The following is a 12,602-nucleotide window of genomic DNA, read 5'->3' as shown; positions in this document are numbered from 1 at the left end:
ATAAGATATTTTGAAGTGTTTCCGCATTGTTGAATTATTTTGTTTGGACGAGCAGCCACCTGTCGATATACCTTTCTCTACTCTGATTGGCTGTTGCCGTGTGCTTCACAGCATCCCTCAGGCAAATCAGGGGGAGCCCCACATGATCTGTGACATCGCCTTGATCACGGTCATAGACTGTATGGGTCACTACCGAATGTAGTTCAAGGTTATCTGTTTGCTTGAATTTTTTTCCCTTCAGTGGAACTATTAATTTTTTTTCTAGACCATGTCAATTTTGATCATGTTGGCAATGTCATATTATGAATCCCCTATTTAAAAGCTAATAGATAAAATTATGCTGGTGCTAAATAAAATTCTTTTCATGACCTATATCTTCAAAAACCCAAAGCGTACACTTGTAATCATCATCAGAATATGACCTGGAACATTTGTTAAAATGAAACATCAAACGACCTAGAATGAAACATGTAACTGTTTAGATCAGTGGTGTCCATACTATTCCAGAAAGGGCCGAGAGGGTGCAGGTTTTCGTTGCAGCCACTGACTCCAGCAGGTGATTTCACTGATGAACATCACTTTGTGCAGATGGGACAAGTTCAAAGTGAGATAATCAGGATTGGGCCAAAGAAATACAAACTGTGGTCCTGTGTGGTAAATCTGTCAGGAGTAGGCAGTTCTCAAAAACCTGGTGACTGGGCATGAAGGAGACTAGTGAGGGAAGCCACCAAGACACCTTCTGAAGGAGTTATAAGGTTCTGTGGCTGTGATTGGAGATGCTGTGCACAGCCAAACTTCTGTCTGTTGCCTCACTAGTCGCCGCTTCATGGTGGAGTGGAACAGAGAAGGATTATCTGAAAAAGAAGACATGATGTTTTAGCTAAAGTTTGCCAGAAGGCACATGAGAGACTTCTTGGTATTAAAATTCTCCTGTGTTCCACTCCACCCAACAGGCAAAAGTTACATTTCACTCTGTTTCTCCAGTGACTTTCACAGAAGCCTATAACTGCTTCAGAATTGTAGTGGTTGTCTTGTTGGCTTCCCTCATTTGTCTCCTCCTTTCACACTCAGTCAGTTTTTCAGAACTGATTACTCTAGGCACATTGATTGATGCAGTTGTGAAAAGGGCACAGTCGTCTTAGATGTTTTGAAAATTTTGAGAAATTGGTTAATTTGCATTTATTTCTGAAAACATTTTAAACTCTCTAGTTAAATCAAGATTACGAGTAATTCTGACAAAGGCTGCACACCGGAAACTGTCACAATTTCATTGATGTGAAGTTCATGTTTGATGGCAAAAAGGGTTCATCTGTCAGTAAACAAGTCCTAGTTTGTTTGTGCTTGACTTTTAAATCACACTGTGTGGCCAAAAGTTTCAAAAATGTTTCCTTTACTGTAAAACAGTTATCAGTTAAAAGCAGTAACACAGATCAGTATTTACTGTGACTCATCACATGACAGATATGTGTCTTCAGAATGTATATGTGATCGCTCTATGTATGTACAGTACCGACCACCTTTCCTTGTTGGTGTTTATGATATCAAACAAAGGTCTGAGTGGATTGTGTTGTTTCTGTGATTTGCATGCGTCTTCAGTCAGTGGACGGAGGAGGACGAAATCGCTGACTACAAAAAGAACCAGGAGTGGATGGATGAGTGTATGGATTCGATGTTTGAGAAGTGGTATGAAAAAATCGATGAGGAGGAATCTTCAGAGGACAAGAGGAAGGTACGTCACAGTGCATCATACACAAGTAGCTGTCTGGGGAAAAACATGAGCACTCCCACAATCGTTTTCTACTCACATTTTCTTTTCAACTATGTGAGGGTTTACAACTGTTAAAACCTGCTGGTCCATTTATAAACATTAAAGATCTGGAGAGAACATGGGTGGAAGAACATTAGAAGATTCTTTAAAACACTGGCACAGAAAAAACACCCGGACACAAAGTGTTGGAGATTATGTGGAGCTGATAAAGCAGATCATTTTCACGTGTTTTGGGGGTGTTCCCTAATTAGAAGCTACTTGCAGGAGCTAAAGAAGAATATGGATAAAATACTAAAGGTAGACCTTCCACATACTTTTGAGGTACTTTACCTGGGAAAAAAGGACATGAAGTTTACAAGATTTGGTGATAAACATATCTACACAATAATGCTGGTCGCAAGTAAAAAAGCAATTATGAGAAAATGGATGAATGAGCCACCAAAGTTACAGGACTAGGTTGAAGTAATGCATTATATCAAATCAAATCAATTTTATTTATATAGCGCCAAATCACAACAAACAGTTGCCCCAAGGCGCTTTATATTGTAATGCAAGGCCATACAATAATTACGGAAAAACCCCAACGGTCAAAACGACCCCCTGTGAGCAAGCACTTGGCGACAGTGGGAAGGAAAAACTCCCTTTTAACAAGAAGAAACCTCCAGCAGAACCAGGCTCAGGGAGGGGCAGTCTTCTGCTGGGACTGGTTGGGGCTGAGGGAGAGAACCAGGAAAAAGACATGCTGTGGAGGGGAGTAGAGATCAATCACTAATGATTAAATGCAGAGTGGTGCATACAGAGCAAAAAGAGAAAGAAACACTCAGTGCATCATGGGAACCCCCCAGCAGTCTAAGTCTATAGCAGCATAACTAAGGGATGGTTCAGGGTCACCTGATCCAGCCCTAACTATAAGCTTTAGCAAAAAGGAAAGTTTTAAGCCTAATCTTAAAAGTAGAGAGGGTGTCTGTCTCCCTGATCCGAATTGGGAGCTGGTTCCACAGGAGAGGAGCCTGAAAGCTGAAGGCTCTGCCTCCCATTCTACTCTTACAAACCCTAGGAACTACAAGTAAACCTGCAGTCTGAGAGCGAAGCGCTCTATTGGGGTGATTATCTGTGTGATGGAAAAGCTAACATTTCTTTTGAGACTGGAGGGGGACAGATTTAAAGGACTTTGGGAAAACTGGTTAGAGTACATAAAACCAATTAGATCTGATTTTATTTGAGGATTACAATTACAGTGGGCGAATAGTGAAGAAGAAGGAAAGTGGGGGGAAAAAACAGTCAAACCCTAGTTCATAGCTACAGAAGTTGTAAAGCCTGTTTCTTGTTACTTTAACTTTTTTTTTTCCCCTCCATGTTGGATTTTCACACTGGCAACATTGACTAAATTTTCTCTGTCATAAGTCTTATTTTATCGTATTGTTTATCAAGTCAAAAAGAGGATTTTGTTTCTGGGAAGGGGGAGGAGGGGAGGAAAAAGGGGGGGAAAAAGAAAGGGGAAAAAAAGTTCAGCTGTATTCTTTGTGTGTGCTATAAAGTTCAATAAAAATAAAAAAGTAATAATAAAAAAAAACATTAAAGATCTGTGTGTGCCGAATAAATTCATTCATTCAAAGAGATCCTTGTCATTTGATTGGTGGTTTGTATGTCACGTGATATGGATCATTCGTACCATTTGTCATTATGTACAATTTCCAGTTTTGATTCTATTTAACCTACAATTTTGGTGCTATATGTTTTGTGCTGTTGTATGCCTCAAACTCACACTAGCGGCGACGGTGCTTAGCTTAAAAAGAAACATGGTGTGGTTTGTTTTAGTGACAGACGACGATTTAAACAAGCTTATTGACGGCCTAGTACGCCGTAAGCCATCTGGAGGCATTTGCAATATTTGCTGGGACGTCGCTGGCTGAAATACAAGCTCTGTCTGATGAAGAGCTCGACACATTTCTGTTGCAATTTTATTATTATTTTTTTACTGGACTGAGACGGCAGTCTGTACACGAAGAAGTCGATGCATGGCATCAGCCACAGACTACATTATCAGGATTGCTTTTGAATTATATGACTGTTTTTGCAAGTTGACTGAGAACAATTTTGGATTGGATTGGTCTGCAGGTTGACATTTACAACCTCTGGCAATAATTATGGAATCACTGGCCTTGGAGGATGTTCATTCAGTTGTTTAATTTTGTAGAAAAAAAGCAGATCACAGACATGACACAAAATTAAAGTCATTTCAAATGGCAACTTTCTGGCTTTAAGAAACACTATAAGAAATCAGGAAAAATAATTGTGGCAGTCAGTAACGGTTACTTTTTTAGACCAAGCAGAGGGAAAAAAATATGGACTCACTCAATTCTGAGGAATAAATTATGGAATCACCCTGTAAATTTTCATCCCCAAAACTAACACCTGCGTCAAATCAGATCTGCTCGTTAGTCTGCATCTAAAGAGGAGTGATCACACCTTGGAGAGCTGTTGCACCAAGTGGACTGACATGAATCATGGCTCCAACACGAGAGATGTCAATTGAAACAAAGGAGAGGATTATCAAACTCTTAAAAGAGGGTAAATCATCACGCAATGTTGCAAAAGATGTTGGTTGTTCAGTCAGCTGTGTCTAAACTCTGGACCAAATACAAACATGGGAAGGTTGTTAAAGGCAAACATACTGGTAGACCAAGGAAGACATCAAAGCGTCAAGACAGAAAACTTAAAGCAATATGTCTCAAAAATCGAAAATGAGCAACAAAACAAATGAGCAACAAATGGGAGGAAACTGGAGTCAACGTCTGTGACCGAACTGTAAGAAACCTCCTAAAGGAAATGGGATTTACATACAGAAAAGCTAAACGAAAGCCATCATTAACACCTAAACAGAAAAAAACAAGGTTACAATGGGCTAAGGAAAAGCAATCGTGGACTGTGGATGACTGGATGAAAGTCATATTCAGTGATGAATCTCGAATCTGCATTGGGCAAGGTGATGATGCTGGAACTTTTGTTTGGTGCCGTTCCAGTGAGATTTATAAAGATGACTGCCTGAAGAGAACATGTAAATTTCCACAGTCATTGATGATATGGGGCTGCATGTCAGGTAAAGGCACTGGGGAGATGGCTGTCATTACATCATCAATAAATGCACAAGTTTACGTTGATATTTTGGACACTTTTCTTGTCCCATCAATTGAAAGGATGTTTGGGGATGATGAAATCATGCATCTTGCCATAGAGCAAAAACTGTGAAAACATTCCTTGCAAAAAGACACATAGGGTCAATGTCATGGCCTGCAAATAGTCCGGATCTTAATCCAGTTGAAAATCTTTGGTGGAAGTTGAAGAAAATGGTCCATGACAAGGCTCCAACCTGCAAAGCTGATCTGGCAACAGCAATCAGAGAAAGTTGGAGCCAGATTGATGAAGAGTACTGTTTGTCACTCATTAAGTCCATGCCTCAGAGACTGCAAGCTGTTAGAAAAGCCAGAGGTGGTGCAACAAAATACTAGTGATGTGTTGGAGCGTTCTTTTGTTTTTCATGATTCCATAATTTTTTCCTCAGAATTGAGTGATTCCATATTTTTTTTTCCCTCTGCTTGGTCTAAAAAAGTAACCGTTACTGACTGCCACAATTTTTTTCCCTGATTTCGTATAGTGTTTCTTAAAGCCAGAAAGTTGTCATTTGAAATGACTTTAGTTTTGTGTCATGTCTGTGATCTGCTTTTTTTCTACAAAATTAAACAACTGAATGAACATCCTCCGAGGCCGGTGATTCCATAATTTTTGCCAGGGGTTGTACATTTGCCTGCTGACTCCGCGGTGATTTGGCACCCTGTCTGACCAGTACAATGTATAAAATTATGGCCCGCTCAGGCCACTACAAATATTCACAAAATTCTATTTATTTTACCATTTTTTCTGGTGGCAAAGTCAAATTTATCTCGAACTTCAGGTCAGTGAAATGTATTGAATGGGTTATTCAAGACAATGTACGTCAGTGTAATTTCCCCCACTTTTTTCCACCCCACCCTCATCTCCACAATTCCTTATTAATGTAGCATAGTTCCATCCTTTAATCCCGCGACCCGGCCTCCGATAAGCAATTGAAGATGAGTGACTGAGTGAGTGAGAATCCATTAATGCTCCACACCCAGCAGTTGGTGGCAGTAATGCACCATGTTGGTTTGCAAACAGTCAGTCAACTAAGAAGAAGAGTAGCATCTTTAAATTCTCGGCGCAAGAAGATGCAAACAGAACACTATGAATAAATGAAACACTAATATGTTTAAATTACAACCACCCAAACCCGGACCACAGCCCTGAAAAATGAATGCCAAAGGAATTGGTCAAACGAGGAAGCTATGAGGAATAATTGAGGGAGAGAGACAGGTTCTAAGAGAAAAGTAAAAAAAGGAGTTGCTTTTTTCAGGTCAGTTCCAACTGGGAAACAAGAAAAAAAATCATGACAATATTAAACAAAAATAACAGGTTAAATTGTAACACTTTAACAGTTTTCTTATTCTGCACGTGTTACTGGCATGAAAAAACATGAATGACATGTAAATAAGTAACAAAAAATTTGTCGAAGTTCAGACATAAAGATGTTCAAACAAAATCTGAAATGCAAAAAATGTTGTAAACTAATGTCAATTTTGTGCCATCTTAGTGTTCATTAATTATAGCCTTAGAATGCATAAAATTACATCAAAATGTAAAAACATTCGGCCGCTGTAGTTCACATCTCGCACGTATACCTGGGCCAGTAGAATTTTGTTGGGGCAAGTAATTTCTCAAACTTACTAGCCCTGTGGGCCAGTGGCAATAAGTGGTCAATGTCTAGCCCCGGATTGCTACTTAAAGTTCGTGTTGAACTGTTTGGAACCTCTTGATCTCAAAGGACCAGTGACGCATACCAAAATGTTAAGTGCCTTTTCTCTTGTTTATAAATGAGTAACATATCAAATGACAAGGATCTGTTTTAGGCATTATATAAAACGAATGTTTCTTCATTCATACAATGGTAAGAATATTTCATCTTTTACCTCATGAAATATTCTTACCATTGCATTCACAAACATTCAATATTGTGATTTTGTTTTTTTTCTTTTGGTCATGTGCATCATTTAGCACTAACATGCAATCTGTGTTTTGTTTTCCCCACACACAACATTCTGTGTTAAACCTGTTAAGTAGAATCAGGATCTTTGCTGAGTTACTGTCAAATATGTGACATTACGTCTTAAATATTCTCGTGATATAATCGCACCTGTTTTGCAAATGCAGCCGCAAAAGCAGGAAAATCAGTTGGTGTCATTGAGAAACAAAAATAAAAAAAAAATTGGTTTTGTCCACAGATGCACATGTTCATAGCACGCTACTGCGACCTGCTCAGTGTCTCGATCTCCTGTGACAGCTGTAAGAGGATGGCATATTGGCACCGCTACAGATGTCTGCAGTGCATGGATATGGACCTGTGCAAAACCTGCTTCCTCAGTGAGCTCACATACATGACCGGGACCACCCCTCGGTGTTGAAACAAAATGTTTGAACATGTGTAACTGTGTGGATGATAAGTGATGTGAAGTGGATGTTTTGGGGGGGTACAGGGGCGGGGGGTGGGAGGGCCTAAGGTGCAGATATAAGTGGGATGAAGTTATGGTCATATTGCTAGAAGTATCAAGTTTCATCAGCTGTTAAGATGCAGAATAGCTTCTTTTATTGCATTATGGCAGGTTTTTTTAAACACTAATTTAATTAACCCTCTTAGGGCTGGTAACATGACAGTGCAGCGGATAACTGAAAAAAATGCTTCAAATGGTGATGCAAGCACCCAATTTGGCACACATACTCCTTAGACATTACTCTTTTAAAAATGCCGGATACCCACGTGAACTTTCAATAGGTGGCCAAGAAGGGGTCAATTGAAGTACAGAGGGGTCAAAATTAAAAAATGCTCCAATCATATTGAAAGGTATTCCATATTATTTGTCTGATTATAAAGATTCCAAAAAGGTATAGTTTGGACTATCTATGAATGAATGTTCTGGAGTTATGGGGTAAAAACAGCAAGAACACTGAGAAAGGTCAATTTCAGTTTGTACAGGGGTCAAAAGTTAAAGTTGCTCCAATTTTGGTAAAAAGTTGTGCAAATTACTGGTTGAGCTAATAGGATTAATAAATGGAATAGTTTTGACTGTGTTGTGTGCTTGGTTTGCAAAGTAAAGGTTAAACAATATTAGCATCCATTGGATTCTATGACGTGACATATGCTACTCTGTAACATGATAACTAAGCATGATACATGATGCAAACTATTCCTTTTTAAAACCGTATTCACCCAACTAATGATTTGCATCACCTTTTACCAAAATTGGAGCAACTTTAACTTTTGACCCCTGTACAAATTGAAATTGACCTTTGTCACTGTTCTTGCTGTTTTTACCCCATAACTCCGGAACATTCATTCAGATAGTCCAAACTATACCTTTTTGGAATCTTGATCAGACAAATAACATGGAATACCTTTCAATATGATTGCAGCATTTTTAAATTTTGACCCCGTGTAATACTTCAATTGACCCCTTCTTGGCTGCCTATTGAAAGTTCACATGGGTACCCGGCATTTTTAAAAGAGTAATGTCTAAGGAGTATGTGTGCCAAATTTGGTGCTTGCATCACCATTTGAAGGATCCCTCAGTAAATATTCACTTATCTGCCACACTGACACATGGCGATTGCTGAACGAAGGAAAAAAGTCATCGTCGAGAAAAAATGGACGAATGAGCCGGCACTTCTCCCATTACCTACCGAAAAGTCTCTGAGTGCAGAGCGCCCAAAAGTTGGAAACAAAATCGAAAGTAACAAAAGAAAAATGAAGCGAACAGTGACCTTGACGCTTTGCAGCTGTGGGATCTGATTGTCTTGACAACAGGTCTGTTTTCATTACAATGTGTGCGTGCACATGCACATTGCAGCCAGAGATGGCTGCAACGTGCGTAAATAGTTAAAGTAGTTGATCAAACATACTTGCCGCTATTGTTTCTGTAGGAAAACGTTCCTTTTCATGCCACACATGGATGAGTCATGTTCAGCTCGTCGGATCTTTAGTTATCGATCCGTTCAGATATCATCAACATTCATGCAAGACGGATTTGGGAGGTTGGACGAAGTTGGACGACAATCAAACGGAATGGTGACAGTACGGGAACTACGCAAACGATGAGAAACACCAAGACAGAATCAACATGGAATACGGACGAATTGAAGTTGCCAGGATTCATTCACATTTTTCAGTAGTTTGAAAATTCTGATGAAGCGCCAGCTACAGGAACGAAACTGGACGACGGTTAAACAATGTCTCCGAAAATCAACATAAGTCCAGATTTCTTGTTTTGTTTTGGCTTCAGTGTCCTTCGTAAGTGCCACGTGATGGGGCTTTAGTCCCCAATACCTGCCAGTTTTGATGGGCATCTTTTGTTTAAAACAAATTAATATACCTCCAAATTGTAAAAATTTAGAGATAATTCAGATATTTCAAATTCCTTATTGTGTTTGTAACATGAACTACAAAAGGTAAGGTGCAAGGTTTTCAGTGCAAATGTAAACTGCAGACTTAACAGGTCTGGGGAAGAAAAGAAAATAAACACAAAATTTAACAGAGTGAAAAAGGTGTGCTCAATGCTCAAATTAAAAAGAAAAAATGTGTGTAGTAGCAAAAAAAAAGATTGTATATATATAAAAAAAGAGAAAAGTATGTACAAAACTCTGGATATTTTAGTGGCAGTGGATATTGCACATTAACAAATAACAGATATTATTGACAGATTCTCAAATTTATGGTGATTCCTGAAATCACTTTATTCTATGTCTCATTTAAAATTCTGTCAAAAAAAAACACACAAAACAACAAGCATAAATTCTGTGCTCCTCAGTGCATCTGTGAAGCTTCACGTGACCCACGAGGAAAGCTCATCAACTCAGTGACTGAATTTCAGGTTGATGCAGAGAGAAGAGGAAGTAAAAAGGAAAGAAAAACAGGGAAACAACCATTATTTCCCCCTCTCCTAATACTGGTAACACTTCTGGGCACTTGGAAAAATGTGTAGAAATAGAAATTGTTGTAAATAAAATCATCAAATTCTACTTAACCTTTTGTACTTTTATGATTCATGACATTTTCTTATGCTGTATGAAAGACATTTTTGAGTTGGGTTATACCCATTTCTAGACATGATTGCGCTGTTTCCATTGAGGTGCAGGACTTGCAGTTAGAGTGAAAAATGAGACCACGGGATGTAAGAATGTGGCAGAAGCAGGACATGCAGAGCAGACAGCTGAGTGGATATGGAGCTGGCCTGCTAGTATGTCAACCAGGGTTGGGATACTGCACCAGCAGTGTGGTGTCTCTGTGTTTGGGGAGGCGAAAAGGGTAAAAGTGGCACACTCAAGACCAGAGGAACCTCAGTTTGAGTTAGACAGGAAATCCTTAAAAGCCAGGTTGTACCCGGTGTGCAGTTAGGTCTTTTGCATGGTGGTGCGTGTGTGTTGTAGAGGTCTAGTCCATTTAATCAGTGTGGCAGTCTCTGTGGCATCTTATTATTCTGAGATTATAAAATATCAGAGTGGGATTAAAATATTAGAGCAAAGCTAAATGCGGATCCGTGTGTGTATGTTTGGAACCAGGCGGTGCCAAACCTGAGGGACATGAGGACGACCATGAGATGGTGAACATGGAGTACGCCTGCGATCACTGCCAGGGGCTTATTGTCGGCAGCAGAATCAACTGCAACGTGTGTGAAGACTTTGACCTGTGCTTTGGTTGCTACAGTGCGAAAAAGTATCCAGACAGGTGGAACATTTTATTTTCAGTCTAAAGATGGACTTTGGATTTTCCAGATGTTGCCACTGAATTACTTGGCTTCTTTTCCGTTTCTTAGTCACCTGCCAACTCATCGCATCACTGTGTATCCCATGGTTACCATACGAATCAGCGACCGCCACCGTCTAATCCAGCCCTACATCCACAACTACTCATGGCTGCTGTTTGCCGCTTTGGCTCTCTACACGTCAGACCTGAGCAGTGAGAAGCAGAGTGAAGGAGAGTCTTTGGACGCTGACATGTTGGAACAGACCTCGGCCCTGCAGACGCACTGCTCTCAGCTCATCACTGATTGCTTACTCAAGGGAAAAACTGGCAGAGGTAAATCCACAGCAGATCTTTAACTCGTGTACATGAAAGAGTCCTTCTTAACAGTTATTCTCGTATTAAGTAGCATAAATCCAGCACACCACGTTGGTCTGAGCATAGTACAACTTCATGAAAAGCTTTTACACTTTGCAGGTGTTTTAAAATGAGATCTGTGTTTTTTTCTTTTTGTTTTTTTATTTGTAGTGCCATTTTATACAAACCATCAGCTATGCGCTAATGTGTAAAGTACAGAACTATTGCTGCTCATGTCTGCCATTTCAGTCTATACTTTTTGTTTCATAAATATAGTAGCATCTCCCTCTGGTACAGTCCTCTCTATCACATCCTCCATGTAGGTCTACGGTCTTCAGCCCTGCTCGCTCTGCTTTCCTCCAACGAATCAGCTTCTGATAGTGAGCTGTGTCCACTGTCTCCTGAAACCTCCCAGGAGCTCAGTACGACCACGGACACCTCCTCTCTCCCTGTCAGCACTGCAGCAATCTGCTCTCCATCATCTCCCAGAGACCGGGTGAGCCGCAGCACTCATGTTACAAAACAGTTTTCAAGGTGATGGAGGACTGGGTCCTTGCTGTGGCATGTAGCAGAACCTACAGAATATTACAGGGAAGGGTAATCCATTGAAGCTGTATTTCACTGTCAGAAAGCATCGTCAAGCTGAGTAGGTTTGTGTTACAGTGTCCGTGATACACAAGCAGCAGTGGCCTCGGTGGCCACTGGGCCTGGGTTTTGGAAATAAAACAACCTGACAAACAAGCTCATTTCATGCAACATATGACGTCATCCACACTTGCTCTTAATTGCCATCATGCATACAGTAGTGTTCAGAATAATAGTAGTGCTATGTGACTAAAAAGATTAATCCAGGTTTTGAGTATATTTCTTATTGTTACATGGAAAACAAGGTACCAGTAGATTCAGTAGATTCTCACAAATCCAACAAGACCAAGCATTCATGATATGCACACTCTTAAGGCTATGAAATTGGGCTATTAGTAAAAAAAAAAAAAAGTAGAAAAGGGGGTGTTCACAATAATAGCATCTGCTGTTGACGCTACAAACTCAAAACTGTTATGTTCAAACTGCTTTTTTAGCAATCCTGTGAATCACTAAACTAGTGTTTAGTTGTATAACCACAGTTTTTCATGATTTCTTCACATCTGCGAGGCATTAATTTTGTTGGTTTGGAACCAAGATTTTGCTGGTTTATTAGTGTGCTTGGGTTTCTGTGTAGGCTCTCAGTTGTCCAGTTGGTTTCCATAGTAGAGAAGCTTGAATCTTCGACTGGACTAGGTTGCTTGACGCGAGGACGTTTCGCTTCAAATCACAGAAGCTTCCTCAGCTAAAATTCTTGCTGTGGTGGTCTGACTTCTGTCTTGACTCTTGTAGAGAAGAATAATCAAGAAGTCACAAAAGCTGGAGTTTTAAACTCAACCATACCCCTCCTACTGAGAGGCAGACTGCTATAGGCTAGTGACTAAACAACAGCTCTAATTAGCACCTATTGTGCTCTAGATAGCACCCTCCTAATGACAGGGCAGCTGTCCCTCCTAATGATGGGACGGACCCTCTCATGATGGCTCCTTTGACGACTCTGCTGATGACGTGAATGACTCATTACCATGAACA

At 40.0% G+C, this 12,602-nt stretch overlaps 1 protein-coding gene across 1 annotated transcript in view; it reads left to right on the top strand.

Annotated features, from left to right (window-relative positions):
* The window catches only part of zzef1 (zinc finger, ZZ-type with EF hand domain 1), a 100,005-nt gene that overhangs the window by 50,452 nt on the left and 36,951 nt on the right, over window positions 1-12,602 (top strand). Inside the window, exons 33-37 of the mRNA XM_034178984.1 lie at window positions 1,597-1,729; window positions 7,123-7,261; window positions 10,451-10,616; window positions 10,705-10,967; window positions 11,312-11,484. Of these exons, the coding sequence (XP_034034875.1) occupies window positions 1,597-1,729; window positions 7,123-7,261; window positions 10,451-10,616; window positions 10,705-10,967; window positions 11,312-11,484 (874 nt within the window). The remainder of the gene's footprint in view (window positions 1-1,596; window positions 1,730-7,122; window positions 7,262-10,450; window positions 10,617-10,704; window positions 10,968-11,311; window positions 11,485-12,602) is intronic.

Source organism: Thalassophryne amazonica, chromosome 9 (assembly GCF_902500255.1).
Source record: "Thalassophryne amazonica chromosome 9, fThaAma1.1, whole genome shotgun sequence".
Taxonomy (NCBI): Eukaryota; Metazoa; Chordata; class Actinopteri; order Batrachoidiformes; family Batrachoididae; genus Thalassophryne; species Thalassophryne amazonica.
This window is presented reverse-complemented; position numbering and strand designations above follow the sequence as displayed.